This window comes from Adiantum capillus-veneris, chromosome 27 (assembly GCF_014529385.1).
Source record: "Adiantum capillus-veneris isolate H3 chromosome 27, ASM1452938v2, whole genome shotgun sequence".
NCBI classification, from domain to species: domain Eukaryota; kingdom Viridiplantae; phylum Streptophyta; class Polypodiopsida; order Polypodiales; family Pteridaceae; genus Adiantum; species Adiantum capillus-veneris.
This window is the reverse complement of record NC_140957.1, coordinates 40,797,439-40,817,168: the sequence shown is the minus strand read 5'-3', so window position 1 is coordinate 40,817,168 and position 19,730 is coordinate 40,797,439. Positions and strand designations below refer to the sequence as shown.

The following is a 19,730-nucleotide window of genomic DNA, read 5'->3' as shown; positions in this document are numbered from 1 at the left end:
AGGGGCTGCTGAAAACAATCTAGACCTTCCTGGCCCCTCAATGCCAAGATTCGTGACAAGTTTCATGTCCGGAATGTTCTCTCTTGGAACACATTGATTGCGGGACATTCCCAACAAGCACAGGCCAATTCTTCATGTGTCTGTTGTAGGCCTGACAAAGACCTAGAAAAGAGCGAATCTGCTGGGCGGTTTGGGAAATCTCCCAAGATAAAATGGCTTGGATCTTTTTGGGGTCCAATCTGATGCCCTTGCTGCTGATGATGAAACCGAGGTAAGAAACCTCGCGTACCCCAAAGGTACTCTTCTTGGCGTTGGCGTAGAGTTGATTTTCTTTGAGAATCTGGAAAACCTTCTCCACATCCAACAAATGCTTTTTATATGTTGCTGAAAAGATTAAGATATCATCTAGGAAGATGAAGACACATTTCCCAATGAGCACGGCAAATGCATGGGACATGGTTTTAGTGAATGACCCTGGAGCGCATGTGAGGCCAAAGGGAATCACCACGAACTCATAACGGCCACGTTCTGTTCTGAAAGCCATTTTCGGAATGTCGGCTTCAAAAATGCAAATCTGGTGGTAGCCGCTCTTCAAGTCGATTTTGGTGAAGAACTTTGCGCCATCAAATCGCTCCAAATGTACTCGATGCAACGCATGGGAAACTTGTTCTTGATCGTCAACTTGTTTAATGCTCTGTAGTCGACACATAATCGGGCTGACTTATCCTTCTTCATGACGAAGAGGACTGGTGCGGCGAATGGTGAGGATGATGGGCGGATAAATCTGTCCTGTAAGAGGTCTGCAATCTGTGTTTCCAACTCCCCTTCTAACGCTTTGGATAAGCGATAGGGAAATTGGTTGGGTGGTTCTGCGCCTGGAATGAGCTTGATATGATGGTCTTCTAGTCGAGAGGGTGGAATCTTTTATGTGGTTCCTATCTACTGAGCCAATGTGAGTAGCTTGTTGAAATACGTCAAAATTGGCATACCTCTCTGTTTGAGGTCGGCAAACTCATCCTCCAATGCGGTGAGGTACTCTGGAGGGAGAAACCGCTGCTTGAAATCCGAGATGAAGATATCCCACTAGAACTTCGTACCATGCGACTGCCTCGCCTGTGAGATGCAGGGCTGCCAAATGAACCTTATCCTACAGGTCCCTAATTTTGGCCAACAGAAAGTGAGCCACATATTGATGGATAAACTGGTTGACTGCTCCATGGTCGATCTTACAGTCATACTCGGTGAAATTCGGTGAGTTTCAAACCAATGGTTGTGCTACTGAGCTGGTACTGGAAGCATGGGGAGCCTTCATGGCGGCCACAAGTTTCGTGAGTTCCTTCCTGCGAAGACGACGCTCTTGGAGACTCGCTTTCTCAAACTGCTCCAGCAATTGCTGCATGGGGTTCGTCTCGTCAGTTGTACGATACAAACTCGTGTCATTGTAACTAAGTTAGACTTTGTAAATAATTAATTTATTTACGAGAAAAGAATTATCTAATTAGTTGTGTGCACACCAGAATAGACCTAGCAGTTCTAAGGCCTCAGGTGAGCCTAAATGCGGGCTGGAACACCTCAGAGGGACCTTATCAGAAATTACCCTGAAGCCCTAGTGATTGGGAAATCGGGTCTTCAGAAAGGGGTAAGCAGTAGCCTCAGAAAAATACGCGCGTCAGTACAAGCACATGAATGAGATGGGGTCCTTAGAACAGTGACCCTAAGGATAATAAAGCTAATAAAGCCTTAGGGTAAGTTTCGTTAAATTAAATTTAACGGTCTGTGCCCGGGCAAGCGGCCGGACAAGTGTGAATAGGTAAAGGCGGTGCAGTGCCAGTGCGGCATTGCGCCGGCAGACCTTTGGTGTTCTCATAAAAGAATCATTGGTAGCATTTGTTAGTTAGTTGCACATTTTTAATTAATGAGCTAGAAGTTTTTAAAGTCAAAAGTTGAATGGTTTTTAAGTATTTAAAGTAAGTGTGCCAAGTGGCACACTTACCAATGCAAACTAACTCTCTCTCACTCTCACTCTCCCCCTCTCTCTCTTCCTAGCGCCCCCTCTCCCTGATGGCTATTTAGGAGCCCCCCCTCCCCCATTTTCAGGGCTGGCAGTGCACCTACCCCCCCTAATGTGAGCGTGCTCTACGCGGTGGAGCCCTCCATTGAAGCTTGAGAGCAGCCCCTTGCGACATATGTGGTAGCCTTGTGCTCCCATTGTCAAGAACAAGGGATCTCACAGTCATAGACACCTTCTGGTGAAGTTTCATCGCGAGAAGCTGCCGTAGACGCTCTCTTAGCAGAGTGCGGCTGCTGTAATTCTCTGTTTTCAGCCCCTAATCACCTAGATTAGGGCTGTTTTCAGCAGATCAGCCATAGAAATTCTCTTCTCTCTCCTTATCCTAAGTCTACATCAAGTTTGGCGCGATTCCATCGCGAAGAAGACCTCTGTTTCGGCGTAGGGGTGTGCACAGGTAAGAATTTCAGGTTATGTGCAGAAAATTACAGCAAGCATGTGCGTGTGCATTTTGCTTGTTTCTCTTTTGTGTTCGATGCATGAATGAATGAGCATGAAGGCAACACATAACGGAAGATGGACTCTCCTCTGTGAGAGCTTCCGATGAGCTGTTTCGGAAGATAGACTCTCTTTTCGAGAGCTTCCAACCAGTCTCGCAGAAGAGGGGAAATCCCCTAAGCAGTAAGAAAGTGGAAACACTTTCTCAGTCAGTAGTCAGAACAGAACAAAAGAAAGAATAGAGGACGGGCGTATGCCCCGTTCCTGTGCTTGTAAAGATTCTCTCTTAGTAATAAAGATATTCTCTTTATGGGGGGGGACCAGCCCATCTTCTGGTCCCCAATGAAGTGTCAAGTTTTCTCGCTCCCTCTAATTCTCTTGAGTATTTGAAGTGCAATTAAACGTCAGTTTACGCTTCCGTATTTTTGTGACAGTGGTATCAGAGCAAGGTCCTCTCTCTCTTCCTGAAGGGATTGACGACTCTTGGCAGACTGCAGAAATGGGAGGACGCGAGATAGAGTTCTCTCCCCTTCAACAGCAGGTGGAAGAGTTGCAGAAAGCTCTCTCCCATCCAGAAGTCCAAAAGATTCTCCATACTCTTGAAAAAGGGAAGGAGAAAATGTTGATGGGGTCGGGAGAAATCCCGCAGAACCCAAAGGCGCCACAACCAAAAAAAGATCCTTTGATTGAAACTTCCTGCATGCACGAGAGGCAGAAGAAATCTCCAGAACGTCATGTGCGGTTTAATCCAAAAGTTCAAGAGCAGGATCCCCCTGATTCCCCTCAGTTCTCTTTCATGAAGGATCTGGAAGACAGTTTCTCCGGAAGACATGTTTCTCGACGATCCGTCGCAGCAACAAGTACATTCAAGGGAAAGGACTCCTGTCCCCAAGGAGTCTAAGCATAGAAAGAAGGAGCACCATAAGAAGAAGCACCACAGGCAGAAAACATTCAAGTCGGGAGATAGAGATGTGAAATTCGACACCTACAACGGACGGCGTGATAATGACAAAGCTTTGGCTTTCATCCGCCAATTTGAAGTTGCATTTGCTGAAGGGAATTTTAAAGAAAGATCCAAGCTTCGCCATGTTAGTTTGTACCTGAAAGGCACCGCCAGCAATTGGTGGTTAACCCTTATCCTGGAAGATCGCAAACCCCAAGATTGGACTGCCTTCAAGAAGGAGTTCTACGCACAGTTCCTTCCTCCAGACTATGAGGAAGAGGTAAAGAAAGAATGGGATCGACTTTCACAGTCAGAGAACGAAATTGTTCCACGCTATGTGGATAGGTTTTGGGACGTTCTCTTGAAAGTCACTCCTTTCAAGAAGATTGATGATTCGGAGAAGATGCGCAAGTTTGAAGCAGGTTTGCATGAAGCCTTGCAAAAGGCTATGAAGCTTTATCCTCGAGGTAACTTGCAGATACTTATGGAATCAGCCCGCATAGCTGATGGAATACATGACAAGGGTACTCCCAGGAAGATGGAGCAAAGCACTTACCATGCTAAGCAGAAGGCTCTCCATGAGCAGCCTACCTCCTCTACTTCTTCTCAAAAGAAGAAAAGAACCGCCTCCGAAGCAGAAGCAAAGCCAAATCAGCCCAAGAAAGGGAGATATCTCTCTCCTGCTGAGTTGCGGACCTACATTAGTGAAGGAAGATGCTTCAAGTGCGGACAAGTTGGTCATATGAAGGGTGACTGTCCAACCAAACCTCCACAACCACCCTCTTCCAATGCAGTCCCAGATGTACAGGGAAATACAACCAAGGATGGAAAAGAAAGAGCTCTTCTCAAAGCATGGGGTAGTATCAACAACCAACGGGCTCTTATTTTGTTTGACCCTGGTAGTACAGACAACTTCATCTCTACCAAGCTAGCTGACGACCTGAACTTGCAGCCCAATCGTTTTGGAGTCTCTATTCAAGCGCAATCTGCTTTCAAAGGGCAGAACTCAAACACTACTCCAATCATAGGGAAGTTGAATCTAAAGGTCGACGGCTACAAGGATCAAGAGTTTTTCTTACTAGCTTCACTTGAAGGATGCGATGTTATCTTGGGAATGCCTTGGCACTACAAGATGCATCCCATTCCTGACTATGTTCAGAAAACCTTATCTTTTGCTCATAAAGGAAAGGAGTATCTTGTACTTGCAGATGCAGGTGATTGGCTTATTCCTATCGCCAACCACATTGCCATCAAGAAAGAAATGAAAAAGTGTGTTTCAGCGTACTTGATTTTTGCAAGAGAGAGAGATGTGTCTGTTTCACAACTTTCTTCCTCTTTAGAGCAAAAAAGACTTAAGTTAATAGAAAGATATAAAGATTGTTTTGCAGATGAACTTCCAAATGAACTCCCACCTTCAGGACCTGAGGATCATACCATTGATTTGATCCCAGGAAGTTCTCCTCCAAATCAGCCCCCTTATCGAGTTAGTCTAATGCAACAAGAGGAAATTCTCAAGCAGGTTAACGAACTTTTGGAGAAGGGCTTAATAAGGCCTAGTACTTCTCCATATTGTTCACCTGTCTTGCTAGTACAGAAAAAGGATGGCACATTCCGCATGTGCATAGACTATAGATCTCTAAACAAGATCACAATCAAGAATCGATTTCCAATCCCTCGGATTGACGACATTCTTGATAAGTTACAAGGAGCCAGTGTCTTTAGTCGTATAGACTTGAAGAGCGGTTATCATCAAATCCGCATAGCTCCTCAGGATGTGCATAAGACTTCATTTAGAACAACCTTCGGGTTGTATGAATTTCTAGTGATGCCTTTTGGGCTCACTAATGCACCAGCTACATTCAATAGAATGATGGATAGAATCTTCCACTCATACAGAAGCTTTACAGGCATTTTCTTTGATGACGTCTTAATCTTCTCAGAGACGGAAGACGAACACTATAAGCATCCCGCCTTAGTGTTTGAAGAATTACGCAAACACAAATTATTTGTGAATGCTAAGAAGAGTGAGTTCTTTCTAAAAGAAATCCACTATTTGGGCCATATAGTATCTCACAACCAGGTGAGAATGGACCCTGATAAGATTCAAGCAGTTGTAGAATAGCCTACGCCAACTACAGTACATGATGTACGAAGTTTCCTTGGCCTCTGTTCTTATTATCGGCGTTTCATTCGAGCTTTTGCCGCGATAGCAGGTCCCCTCCATGACCTGACAAAGAAGCGGATTCCATTCCATTGGGGGTTTGGACAAAAACAAGCTTTCGAAAAGCTTAAGTATCTACTCGGTCACGGACCTGTTCTCACCATCCCTAATCTTCGCAAACCTTTCCAGGTATACTACGATGCATCTGGAGATTGTGTAGGAGCAGTTCTGAACCAAGAGGGTCACGCGATAGCCTATGAAAGTCGGCGCCTTAAAGATGCAGAGTTGCATGCCTCCATATACGAAAAAGAGCTACTGGCAGTAATTCATGCTCTTTCCATTTGGAAACACTATCTATTAGGAGCTGATTTTATTATCAAGACAGATCATCAAAGTCTTCGCTACTTTCTCACACAGAGAAAGTTATCAGAAAAGCAGATGAGATGGGCCAACTTTCTTTCAATGTTTCGTTTTCAGATTTTACACACTTCTGGAACAAAGAATGCAGCTGCAGATGCTCTCTCCAGGCGTCCAAAGATCAATGCACTAACAACAATTTATCATGAGGAACTAGAATCTCTCAGCGAGATGTATCCTCAAGATCCAGATTTCGCCACAATTTGGGCAGATCTTCAAGCTGGTCACTCAAAGCCACCTTATTCTATCAGGGATAATACACTCTATCGTCGACAAGTAATATGCATAGCTCAGCCCTTACGACAAAAGGTGATGGATGAAGCACATAATTCTCCTTATGCCGGGCATCGGGGAATTGCTTCCACCACTAGTGCCCTCGAAAGGTATTTCTTTTGCCCAACACTCCGTGCGGACATTGAAAAACATGTACGTGAGTGTTTAGTATGCCAAAAAGTGAAATATGACAGACATAAAGTTTATGGCAAGCTTCAGCCGCTCCCTGTGCCTAACACGCCATGGGAAAGTATTGCCATGGATTTTATTACGGATCTTCCTCGATCCAAGAATGGAAATGATGCAATCTCGACTATCGTAGACAGATTCAGTAAGCAAGCCCATTTTCTTCCAGTAAAGAAGACGATCAAAGCTGATCACATGGCTAGAATATTTCTAGCTCAGATTTTTAAACACCATGGATTGCCAAAGACTATTGTCAGCGATAGAGATCCCCGCATGACTAGTCTATTTTGGCAGGCATTGTTTGAAAACTTGGGAACTAAGCTTGATTTTTCATCAGCTTATCATCCTCAAACAGATGGTCAAAGCGAAATCGCTAATGCCACTGTTTTAGATCTCCTCAAGTGCTATGTTTCGGAACGACAATCCGAATGGGAACAGTACTTACCAATAGTTGAGTTTGCGTATAATAATACCATACATTCCTCAACTGGTAAAGCCCCTTTCGAAATTATTTATGGGAAGCCACTCTTACTTCCTATTATGGTGACCAAAGAAAACATCTTCGCTGCACATGAATTTGTGCGCAATATTGATATTGCCCATCAACAAGTAAAGCAAGCGATTCTTCGAACTCAAGAGCAACAGAAGAGAAAAGCAGACAAGCACGGAAGGAATCTCAATCTTGAAAAAGGACAATATGTCCTGCTTCGGTTTGAGAAAGCTAGATTGAAAAGGCGGGTCGGCAAAGGGAAAGTTGTCAAACTTTCCCATAGATTTTACGGCCCTTTCAAAATTACAGATAAAGTCAATGATGTGACTTTCAGATTGGATTTGCCTTCTAACTGACGCATCCACAATGCTTTTCATGTCAGTCTCCTCCGACCATATGTTGGACCTCCTCCAGTGGCGCCCGTACAAGAAGATCCTCCAGAAGTCGAAGAGACTGAGGAAATCCTTCAACCTGAACAGATAATACACCACTCGGAGAGACAACTCAAGTCGGGGAGTCTACATCGAAAGTATTTAGTCAAGTTCAAGAATTACACTCCTTTAGATGCAAAGTGGATGACTGAGTCCAATCTCAAGGACTACCCTGACATCTTACACAGTTATGTTGACGCTCTACAGCTGAGGTCAACTGTTTAGAACCAAGAGGGATGTAACTAAGTCAGACTTTGTAAATAATTAATTTATTTACGAGAAAAGAATTATCTAATTAGTTGTGTGCACACCAGAATAGACCTAGCAGTTCTAAGGCCTCAGGTGAGCCTAAATGCGGGCTGGAACACCTCAGAGGGACCTTAGCAGAAATTACCCTGAAGCCCTAGTGATTGGGAAATCGGGTCTTCAGAAAGGGGTAAGCAGTAGCCTCAGAAAAATACGCGCGTCAGTACAAGCACATGAATGAGATGGGGTCCTTAGAACAGTGACCCTAAGGATAATAAAGCTAATAAAGCCTTAGGATAAGTTTCGTTAAATTAAATTTAACGGTCCGTGCCCGCGCAGGCGGCCGGACAAGTGTGAATAGGTAAAGGCGGTGCAGTGCCAGTGCGGCATTGCGCCGGCAGACCTTTGGTGTTCTCATAAAAGAATCATTGGTAGCATTTGTTAGTTAGTTGCACATTTTTAATTAATGAGCTAGAAGTTTTTAAAGTCAAAAGTTGAATGGTTTTTAAGTTTCTAAAGTAAGTGTGCCAAGTGGCACACTTACCAATGCAAACTAACTCTCTCTCACTCTCACTCTCACCCTCTCTCTCTTCCTAGCGCCCCCTCTCCCTGATGGCTATTTAGGAGCCCCCCTCCCCCATTTTCAGGGCTGGCAGTGCACCTACCCCCCCTAATGTGAGCGTGCTCTACGCGGTGGAGCCCTCCATTGAAGCTTGAGAGCAGCCCCTTGCGACATATGTGGTAGCCTTGTGCTCCCATTGTCAAGAACAAGGGATCTCACAGTCATAGACACCTTCTGGTGAAGTTTCATCGCGAGAAGCTGCCGTAGACGCTCTCTTAGCAGAGTGCGGCTGCTGTAATTCTCTGTTTTCAGCCCCTAATCACCTAGATTAGGGCTGTTTTCAGCAGATCAGCCATAGAAATTCTCTTCTCTCTCCTTATCCTAAGTCTACATCAAGTTTGGCGCGATTCCATCGCGAAGAAGACCTCTGTTTCGGCGTAGGGGTGTGCACAGGTAAGAATTTCAGGTTATGTGCAGAAAATTACAGCAAGCATGTGCGTGTGCATTTTGCTTGTTTCTCTTTTGTGTTTGATGCATGAATGAATGAGCATGAAGGCAACACATAACGGAAGATGGACTCTCCTCTGTGAGAGCTTCCGATGAGCTGTTTCGAAAGATAGACTCTCTTTTCGAGAGCTTCCAACCAGTCTCGCAGAAGAGGGGAAATCCCCTAAGCAGTAAGAAAGTGGAAACACTTTCTCAGTCAGTAGTCAGAACAGAACAAAAGAAAGAATAGAGGACGGGCGTATGCCCCGTTCCTGTGCTTGTAAAGATTCTCCCTTAGTAATAAAGATATTCTCTTTATGGGGGGGGACCAGCCCATCTTCTGTTCCCCAGTGAAGTGTCAAGTTTTCTCGCTCCCTCTAATTCTCTTGAGTATTTGAAGTGCAATTAAACGTCAGTTTACGCTTCCGTATTTTTGTGACAGTCATCCTCCTCTGCATCGGAGTCGGTCCCATCCACGACCTCCTCCTTCTCCTCTACTATAGGAGACAACCTGGTCTGATTCGGGGGTACCTGCCGTCCTGTGTTTCCCCAACTCTGTGCTGGACTACATTCTTGTAGGGCTGTCACTTGCTGTTGGATCATGACGTGTGTTGGATAACAACTCCATTTGGATCACCGAGTCGGTACCCTGTCCTTGGAGAATCCCTAAGTCTCCCTGCATGTTATGCATTTGCACCTGGATGTCATTGATCTGTCTCTCTAAGACGTCAAATTGGGCTATCATGCGTGCTTCTGATGCTTCATTAGCCGCCTGAATGGCGGTCATGATCTCCTCTAGGGTGACCATTCCGAGGAGGAAGATGTGGATACTGAAGTAACAAATTTTATGTGGTTGGATGAGAGTGTACAAACCAATTATGTAAGAGGGTTACGGAACTAGTAAACCTAAATTGTTGGACATGTCCAGGCTTTGGGTGTGACGTTCAAGGACATAATGCTTGTCCAAACCAAGGCCAAGAAGAATGATATCGGCGTTGCAGAGACCTCAAAAGCACCAAAAGACAGAAAGGGCAAGAAAGTCAAGACCAATGTTGGTTTAGTTTCGGATATTTTGGGTTTGTGGAAAGAGGATGACTCTTAAGAACTGCCAAAGCATGGGAAAAAGTTCAAGATAAGGAGTACTTGATTTTCTTTGACAGTGGTGCGAAGGCGAACTTTGTTTCACCAGAACTAGCTGCAAAGTTGAAATCCGCGCATCACCCAACAAGGCAGTATTTCTACAGAAAGCCCACAAATGATAGTAGAACAAAGAATGCGAGAACAATCTGCAAAACAACAACAATACTCAAGAAGCTGAAGGCGGAGTTCGTTCTCCAGAGGTATTGGCCCTTTGCCATGCGCCCCCCAAGGGTATTTCTTTATCCTTAATCTGCATAAGATACAACTCCCGAGTGCTCAACACGTTGAGGCACGGGCTCCAATTACACGGGCTTGTCTCTCTTGGACTGATACCCAAATAGGCTTGCAAGCCCTGTATATAAACCACCTACCAAGGCATAAAGCACCTGCTTTATGGCTCTAGAAAGCATAGCACCCAGAAAGCATGCGCAGGAACATCAACCACCTCGGCCTGTCCATTCAGTGCCATGTCAGCACAGTGATTCTCAGCATAATTCACGTCGCAAGTCCCAGGCTGCTACATCAACATCGCAGTTTTAATCTTTCTCCTCCACTTTGGCGGTTTCTCTTCAGTTAAAGCGGCCGACGATATGACACGTCATCAATTTTGTGACATACCCCCCTATAAAAGAAGGATAATCGCTTCAATTACACTTGCAAAAAGATCATCAAAAAAGCAAACACTAACAACGGTCATGCATACTCATTTACTATCCACACAAGACAGTACTCACGCATGGCATCACAACCATGGAGCATGCTTCACGATATAGTGCCTCCAAATGAAAGTCACCCTTGTCCACATCGTACAAAGACCCAATGGCCAATGTCTCTAGATGTCTACAGACCCCAAATGAGCATTGATCCACACCATATTACACAATCACATTCATATCTTATTCCCCGTTGAGACCTCATTTATTGTCACGTGACACATCCAACCCTATGTGTCCGTGGACAAGCTACAGCATGATCAGGGTTCAGTCAGACCAGCCAGTCTAGATTAGAAGTGATCTGGCTTTTGTGAGTCTATTCGTAGACCGTGCATGCCCAATCACTTAGTATAGATGCATATCCTCTGGTTGCACACAGCATGATCATTAGCATTCCCATCAGAATCCATCAGATTCCATCAGGGGAATTTTCCAGTGCATTTAGCCTATTTTCCATGTTTTTGACATTTTTCACTTATTAACTTAAGTGACTTCCCAACAAAAGTAGGTAGGGCAATTTGGGTAAGAAAATATATAAGCAAACCAAAGTTAGCACTAAATGGCAGAAGAGGCACCAGGAGCTCCACGCTCAACAGGCACCTTCTCAGCAAGAACCCTCAAGAACCCATTAGCCCTAGCGTTTTGCTCATCGCCAGCCCCCATCTTGCCTTGGCGTTTTCAGCAATCCTGGACCGCAGCAGCTCCCTTGCATCTAGCGTTTCCACTCCCAAGCATCATCGCCAGCAGTTCCGTTCCCTAGCGTTTTGGAAAGACCAGCATCTCTAGCGTTTTTGGTTTGCAACTACCAACATTTTCAGACCTAACGACAGCAGATTCAGCAGCGTTTTCAGCATCATATAAGCAGCATTTTTCAGCCTCAAAAGCAACAGCATATCAGCGTTTTTGTCAAGAATTTCAGCCTCCCAAAAACGCAGTCAAACCTGCGTTTTTCAGCAGCCCCAAAGGGGCCTAGATTTTCAGCAGATAGCATTTTTGGACAGCCGTTAAAAGCTTGCAGATTTCAGCCCTTAGGTCAGTGTCGCCATCCCCGTTCGTCGTCAACGACATAGCCTCGAGTTGCATCAGTCCATGCATCATCATTGTACCCATTTGTGCAATCATAAGTAGACCACTCTCGCCGACGAGAGTGGGGCCTTCGGAGGAGGGTTTTACGTCGTCTCTGGTGTCGTATCTCTCTTCTCTCTATCTCTCAGTCTCATACACTTGCACGCACAGTGTCCACTCACTTTGTTCGTGATGATAGCACTCTCCATTAAGAACGGAAGGCTCTCCTTTCCATAAGAACCAAAAGGAACCTTGAGCAAATATGGATCACTCATCTTGAGCAAAGCGCAAACATTCATTCCGCTGCACCTAACATTGGTATCAGAGCTTTGGCAGTGTTCTGTATCACTCAAGGAAAGAACCACAAGAATCACAAGAATTTTTTTTGCTTGTTGCGGTCGCACGAACCCAAGTTCGCTTGAGCGTGTCGATTCCTAATCGTGTTTCTGAAGAGTGACAGGAATCCCAGGAAAGAAGGGCTTGTCCAGCCTCCCCTTGTGTCTCTTTTCACTCATTGAGAGCGGACCATGCACTTAGCGGCCGGCCAACGACGTGAGGTGGGAAAAAGCAACCTTGGTGTGAGCGCAAGGCCGCCAAGGGGTGCGCCCACGGAAAGGAGTAGAACTCAGGTGAGGAGAAGATCCTTCTCAAACACAGATTGCAAGCGAAAGAAAACTTCAAGAACCTCAAGACCCTCAAGAACCCAAGACCCGCAAGAACCCAAGTTCCTCGTGAACTTAAGAACCCAACACCCCAAGAACCCACAAGAACCCACGACTTCAGGATGGTCATCACTCGAAGCGGAATGGATACTTCGCTTGGAGGTGATGAGCATGAGAGAGGCGAAGAAGAATTTTCCCCACCAGGAGGTTTTTCCGACCCTCCCCCTTCCCCATCTACGACAAGGATTGCACTAACTCCTATGAAGGAGTTGCCGCAGTTGTTTATGGACAGGAAGTTCGACTACGAAGAAAGAAGGGCAGCCATAGATCGTGAATTCGATGCAAGAATGGAAGCCATAGAGCGTTAGTACGACTTGGAAGAAAAAGAAAGTGAAGCCAAATTTGATCGAGAGAACAAAGCAAGACAAGCAGAATTTGATCGCGAGAACAAAGCCCTCAAAGAAAAGAGCGACCAACACATGAAAGAGTTCTTGCAATTTTTTTCTCAAGTGCAGGCACCGATGCAAGAGATTCGGGAAAAGGAGACTCTCTCAGTCTCTTCTTCTCCAAAGCATGATACACAGGATTTGCATGATTATGAGAAGCATGATGATGATTTGATTGACAATGATAAGCATGATGATTTGCATTATCAAGATGTGATTTCTCACAAGCATGATGAGTTGCATGAAGAAGATGTGATTTTTCACAAGAAGGATGATGTGTTAGTTGATACTTTCTCTAGCGCAGCTAACATCATTGCAGATTCGATCAATCACGAAGAATCGATCTTGGCTTTCGAGTCGAGGTCCAAAGAACCCCCGCAGGACGATTCGATCATCCAGGAAGAACCGATCTTGGCTCTCGAACAGATCATCCAAGACGAACCGATCATCCAACCCTATGTGTTCGTGGACAAGCTACAGCATGATCAAGGTTCAGTCAGTCCAGTCAATCTAGATTAGAAGTGATCTGGCACTTTTTGTGAGTCTATTCGTACTACGTAGACCGTGCATGGCCAGACACTTAGTATAAATGCATATCCTCTGGGTGCATGCAGCATGATCATCAGTATTCCCATCAGAATCCATCAGATTCCATCAGGGGAATTTTCCAGTGCATTTAGCCTATTTTTCCACTTATTAATTTAAGTGACTTCACAACAAAAGTAGGTAGGGCAATTTGGGTAAGAAAATATATAAAAGTTAGCACTAAATGGCAGAAGAGGCAGCAGGAGCTCCACGCTCAACAGGCACCTTCTCAGCAAGAACCCTCAAGACCCCATCAGCCCTAGCATTTTGCTCATCGCTAGCCCCCATCTTGCCTTTGCGTTTTCAGTAATCGTGGACCGCAGCAGCTCCCTTGCATCTAGCGTTTCCACTCCCAAGCATCATCGCCAACAACTCCATTCCCTAGCGTTTTGGAAAGACCAGCATCTCTAGCGTTTTTGGTTTGCAACTACCAGCGTTTTCAGCCCTAACGACAGCAAATTCAGCAGCGTTTTCAGCATCATATAAGCAGCGTTTTTCAGCTTCAGAAGCAGCAGCATATCAGCGTTTTTGTCAAGAATTTCAGCCTCCCAAAAACGCAGCCAAACCTACGTTTTTCAGCAGCATTTTCAGCAGATAGCGTTTTTGGACAGCCGTTAAAAGCTTGCAGATTTCAGCCCTTAGGTCAATGTCGCCATCCCTGTCGTCGTCACCGACATAGCCTCGAGTTGCATCACTCCATGCATCATCATTGTACCCATTTGTGCAATCATAAGTAGACCACTCTCGCCGACGAGTGTGGGGCCTTCGGAGGAGGGTTTTACAACGTCTCTGGTGTCGTATCTCTCTTCTCTCTATCTCTTAGTCTCATACACTTGCACGCACAGTGTCCACTCACTTTGTTCGTGATCATAGCACTCTCCATTAAGAATGGAAGGCTCTCCCTTCCATAAGAACTAAAAGGAACCTTGAGCAAATATGAATCACTCATCTTGAGCAAAGCGCAAACATTCATTCCGCTGCACCTAACATATATAAACATGACATACATCTCCATGTTTACATCGTCATCCACGTTGAGATCTCGGATACAAGCTTTTTGGGCCTTTTAAAGCAAAAACGTAAATTGTTATTGCTTTTTGAACTGTGCTTTCACAAATAAAGCAAGCTCTTTGGGGCCTATAAATATTGAGCCTGCGTCGAGGACGAGCCCGTGTACACTCTATGCCCGCGAGTGCTCTGGAGCCGAGCCAATCAAGAGTTGTAACCTTTGCAAATTAAAGATAAAGAAATACCCTTTGGGGGAGCTCGTCTTGAGGGCCAATGCTTCATAAGAAGGAACTCCGCCTTCTCATCGTAATGTGTCGGTAAAATGTACGAGTCTCTTTTCAGTTTTCAGTCGTGTTTGCAGTTTCATTGGCTCGCCATGTGGCAAGCCGGTTTCAGATAATTCCAGAACTTGACCAAATATCTACGGACCAAATTTCCCTTCACCTTTCTGTCCTTGTGCACTAGAATCTACTCAGGCCGAAGAATCCCCTCTGTTTCTTCGACCTTTGGCTGCTTCCTCTGGCACCTAACCTTTGAAAGATCTCAATAGACTCATGTGAAATGCATTGTGAATCCTCCAATGATCTCTCAACTTCAATCTGAAGGACACATCGTTGATTCTCTCCAAGAGAGTTCAAAGCACTGAAGTCCCACTTCAGTCTGTAGATCCAAGCAATGAACCTGTCCAAGAAGAGATCCAAGATCCTCTCCCTAGGTCCATGTAGATGCTCTCCGTAAGCAAGTGATCTGACATGTCGAGGTCAAGTGGTAAGTGCCTGTCCACCCAAGATGGTGGTGTTGTCTCTGGGAATTTCGGAATCCCATATGCCATGAGCATGGCCATATCTCGTATGAACTCCTCTTATGAGTGCATAGGTGTGTCCATAGCAAACCACAAGTGACCACCCCCATCTGGAGTGCGCAACCGCCGAATGATGGCTGGAATGAATGGATCTCCCAAGGATCATACACCCGTAGATGATCAAGCCGACATCGAAGATACCGTGTACTGCAGCAGTCACTGAGAGACCACACGGACCACCATCGGATGGTATCCTGGCAGGAGGTAACCTCATCCTCTGTAAAAAACACAAGCCATGTGGCTGCTATGCACCCAAAAACGCAACTACGAGGTGATGAAAATGCTGCTGTCCACTAATTTTCAACATGCTCGATGGTGCAGAGGGTCTAGAAAGGGTTTATCTCTGTGTGCACAGCCGTCAGAGGACTGTAAACAGAGAAAAAACAGCAGTGGGGAATGGTTGAAATCTGGTGGAAATGGAGAGGATACGGGCCAGCAAGGCACTGGATGCCAAGCCGGTGATGAAGGCCAGATCTGTAGCGGGCAAGGCCCAGCGCTCACCCTATGTGCAGCAAACGCTGCCTTGCTGTCCAAAAACGCAACAGATCCCAGAAACGCAGATCTAGCTGAAAACGAAGATGGAGCAGAGGGGTTTTCCCAAGGTCGAAAAGTCCCAAAAAGATAGCGTTGATAGCCACAAGCAAAAACGCGAATGGAAGAAGTAAAAAAACGTAGGTGGAGAAGGTCCTCCGCGATGAAAACTCTCCAAGTGCCATCGCTTGCCTGGCTTTTGCAATACGCTGGCAGATTTGCAAAAATGCTGGCTGATCTGATCTTCGAAAGGAGAAAGAACCTCATGCGGGTGATATGTGCCCTCAACGCTGGTCCCATGGAGAGCCCGAAGCTGCTAATAAAATTTAATCTAGCCTTAAGCTTTGAACGACCGCCCATTGTAGTCTTACTACATCTTACCAACAATACATGGCAATGCACACATGATTGAAGTATCCGATGTAGCAAATCTACCTTACATAGGCAGTACACACACAAACCAGCCGACTATCTAAACCCCACCTCTGCGAAGATGTAATGTTGTATGTGAGAATTCATGGGATAACTCACATCACTTTCTCCCAATATTGTGTCCTCCTCATTCTTGTATCTCAACGTTTTCTTTTCATATCATTGAGGTTGTATCCTAGTTATCCATTAAGTTCAATACCCTTTCTGGTTAGAAATTTAGGTATTATTATGTTTTACCAAGAATGGTGTCAAGTCTCATATGTTTATTTGGCCTTTATTTAGCTTACTAATTACATGAAGATTTTCATAAAACACACAATCGAAACACATAAAAATCGCAACGTACAAGTATACATACCTAACTCAAAGCCAAGAAAGAAGGCTCTCTCCATATGTGCCACTGTGTCTGACCTTGCTTCCGCCACCCCACCTGTCTGACAATACCGGCAACCTAGCAAAAAATAATCACATATGTAGCTTTACAACCGAGCAATACAAACAAAGACACAAACTAAAGCTTTTATTAAAGTACGACAAATTTACAAATATTATCAAATTACCTGATCAATCTCTGCTACAATGTCAAAATCCACTCGCTCTCCCCACGCAAAGTCGCCCCATGCATCAATCGTCAAAAGCTCCCACTCTCCCTCAAACATGTCGTACTCTCGCAGACATCTGAGGTGACTCCGAATGCATTCGGGATGAAATGGGAGCAATCCACCCGCTACGCGGTACTCAATATAAGAAATGAGTTTTCTGCACGAATCTTCTATAGCAGCCTTAATAGTGCATCCCTCCCCAGTGAAACCTGCCGTGGGAGCCACGAAACCTATAAAAGGAGCAAAAAGCACAGCCTGTTCGGGGTCAAAAACTGTGCACTGAAGTATCCGTGCCTTGTATCTAAAGGTGGGAAAAGTTCCGCCATCAAAGATTGGCGATGGCTGAAACAAACGGTCTGCCCCTGTGCGCGTGCGAGACCTCAAAAACACCATCAGGCGCGACTCGGTGACGAAAATTAAAGAATACAGCCAAAACAATGAGTAAACTGCGATAGGATGTGCAGGAGCTTGTAGAAGAGACTTAAAATTGGTACATTTATTGTGTTTAGTTTTATGTTATTAGTTTTGTAGAGTAAAAATTTGGCTAATTTGTCTCTTGCTAATTCGAAGTGTGTTGATATCCATGTGGACGGTATCATAGATGCTGGCTGAAAATATCAACTTGTGTGGCCAAGGTTGTTGTTGATGTACGCTTGTGTGGCTACATATACTCGATCGTAGTGCATGCTACGCTTCGCTTGTCCACCTCCACTTTCTTCCTCTACATGTTGCGTCCGTCCCTTGCGATAATGTTGTTGACAAATGGGTGGACTAGCAGCACTCCTATTAAGTGATTAACCATTAACCAATATTAATCATGGTTGCATCAGCTTTTTCACAGACATTCTTGCATTACTGAGCCTACTCTACTCTTGTCATGTGTGCCACTTTCAACCTCGGTGTTGCAAGTTTGAGACAGCATGTCCCCAAGTTGAAAGCGTGGACATGCATTTCTAGGCTTGATATCAATGGCCTTCTTGAAGCTTAAATTAAGGGCGTCAAAGCCTCGATCTTGAGTCTTGAGCATGTCTGCTTTGGCCCGGATAGTTCCTCTCAATACCATCAAGTTATATCATTGTCACTGCTAATAAAGCCACCAGATCTAAGAGCACGACACCAAGCACCCTGTGAGGAAGCATTAGTTACATCACCATCGCCATGCTTTCTTTGAGTTTTGAGGCATATTCTATTTCTAGAGGCCTCATGATGATCTATAAGTTTTCGCCAAAGCACATGGTTGTAACCACTCTCCTTCCCAAGCCCTAAACACCCTAGCGGGGAGAAAGAACTGCAGGGATGGAGAAAGATGAGGGTGAAGAGAAGTACTTTTAAAGCAAAAAGAGAGTAATTTCTAGTATGCTTACTATATGAGCAAGCATTAAGCATATCTAGACTAGTAAAGAAGAAGAAGAAGATATTTCAAGCATCTACTTGCTTGGATTTGCATCCAATAGCAAAGTTCTTGAGCTCCCATGAGAGAGGAGCGGGAGAGAGAGCTTGCTTTGCCAGCTTGGGCACTCGAAAGAGAGAGGAAAGGACCCAATTTCCTATGAGTTAGTCTCTTTTATCCCTTCCCCACATTGGAGGTGCTTTGAAGCTAGACCTGTACCCTGCTAAATTTATACTATTTTCTTGCAAATTTTAATATTACCCTAAGACTTCCCACGCTTCATACTTAGAGTCTAAAGAATAAATTTTATTGCTTAAAATTTACACATCTAGATTCTATTTCTAGACTCTTATAATTGCTCGAATTAACTCCCTTTGAACCTGTACCTTTCATCAAGATTGCTCATGATAACATTATCCTTTGTTGATATGTACCTTTGATTGAGATCAACTAACTAGCAATTATCCTTGCTCTTTTATAGACTTCTTCTCTTTGGTCCCAAGACTTTGACCAAATTTAAGTTTATATAAGCACTTAATTAACTCCGCTTGTTCTCTTTTATTTTTCCCAGTCTTAAGTGGTAGTTTAAGATGGAAAATACTTTTAGAAGGTTAGAAATTAATTTTCATGACAAACTCTCCTCATGTTACCTATATCTCTTGTCCCATAACCTGGGTGAAGAAGTTTGTCAGCCACGTTATGGATGGGGTGGAGTCAGGGATCAAAGTGTTCTCATTCTCTTTGATCTTGGCTCTACTTATAACTTCATTTCAATTGAGTTAGCTCAAAAGATGGGCATAAAAAATGAAGAATTGGAACCAGTGCTTGATGCATTGGAGCTTTTAAAGGGCAATATGTTCCCATTACACTATTAATTATAAATATAAGGCTCCAGATACAAGGTTACGTAGACTAAGAAGATGAGAGATACCCCTTCCCGAGGGTCTATGCACAAAATATACAATTTACACTTTTATACAATTTTCAATATATATCAGAGTCGCGGAAGCATTTGCATAGAGGAGGAGTTCTCAGAACCCGACCAAGCATGGAGTTTAGGCCATGAGCCGGGATGTATCCACAAAGGCACCTAGCGACTAGTACTACCCATGAATGGGTGTTATGAATGAAAGCGTACTCAAGAAAAATATAACATTGTGGGGAGTGAATATATGATGTGTACACTGCGTTGCGGTAAAAGAGAGAGGGAGAATATAGTGGAGGGCAAAATAGAGTGCACAGAGACGTGAGAGAATGACAACAGAGAATCTTTAAATGCCCCATCTAAGTGAAACAAGCAACCATGTATTAATGCAATGACAAAATCTAGGTATACCATAACATCAAAAAAAGTTTATGACAAAATAACTAGAAGAGCACCGGACCCTGTGTAGGAATCGACCGGTCCACCCATCCACATCCGCTCTACTACGGGCAGAGAGAATTTCATTTCACCGAGAGCGTTGTCGAGAAATTTGCGGTCTTGCCAGGAAAGCACCGGGCTTATGGCTGTGAGAGTTTGTGAGAGAACTCAACAAAAACTATATGAAGGAGTTAAACCATAGATGCCATGAAGACTAGGGTTTGGAAAGA

At 44.5% G+C, this 19,730-nt stretch overlaps 1 protein-coding gene across 2 annotated transcripts in view; it reads right to left on the bottom strand.

Moving 5' to 3' along the window:
* LOC147421834 (uncharacterized) overlaps window positions 1-17,214 on the bottom strand; it is a 40,837-nt gene extending 23,623 nt beyond the window's left edge. The window contains exons 1-2 of one of the 2 annotated variants that reach the window (XM_086502755.1): window positions 16,706-17,214; window positions 16,504-16,596 (exon numbers count right to left, since the gene is read on the bottom strand). In XM_086502755.1, the coding sequence (XP_086358881.1) occupies window positions 16,504-16,596; window positions 16,706-17,140 (528 nt within the window). In that variant the 5' untranslated portion in view covers window positions 17,141-17,214. The remainder of the gene's footprint in view (window positions 1-16,503; window positions 16,597-16,705) is intronic. The other variant, XM_086502756.1, reaches the window with a different exon arrangement.
* Window positions 17,215-19,730: the final 2,516 nt, after the last annotated feature.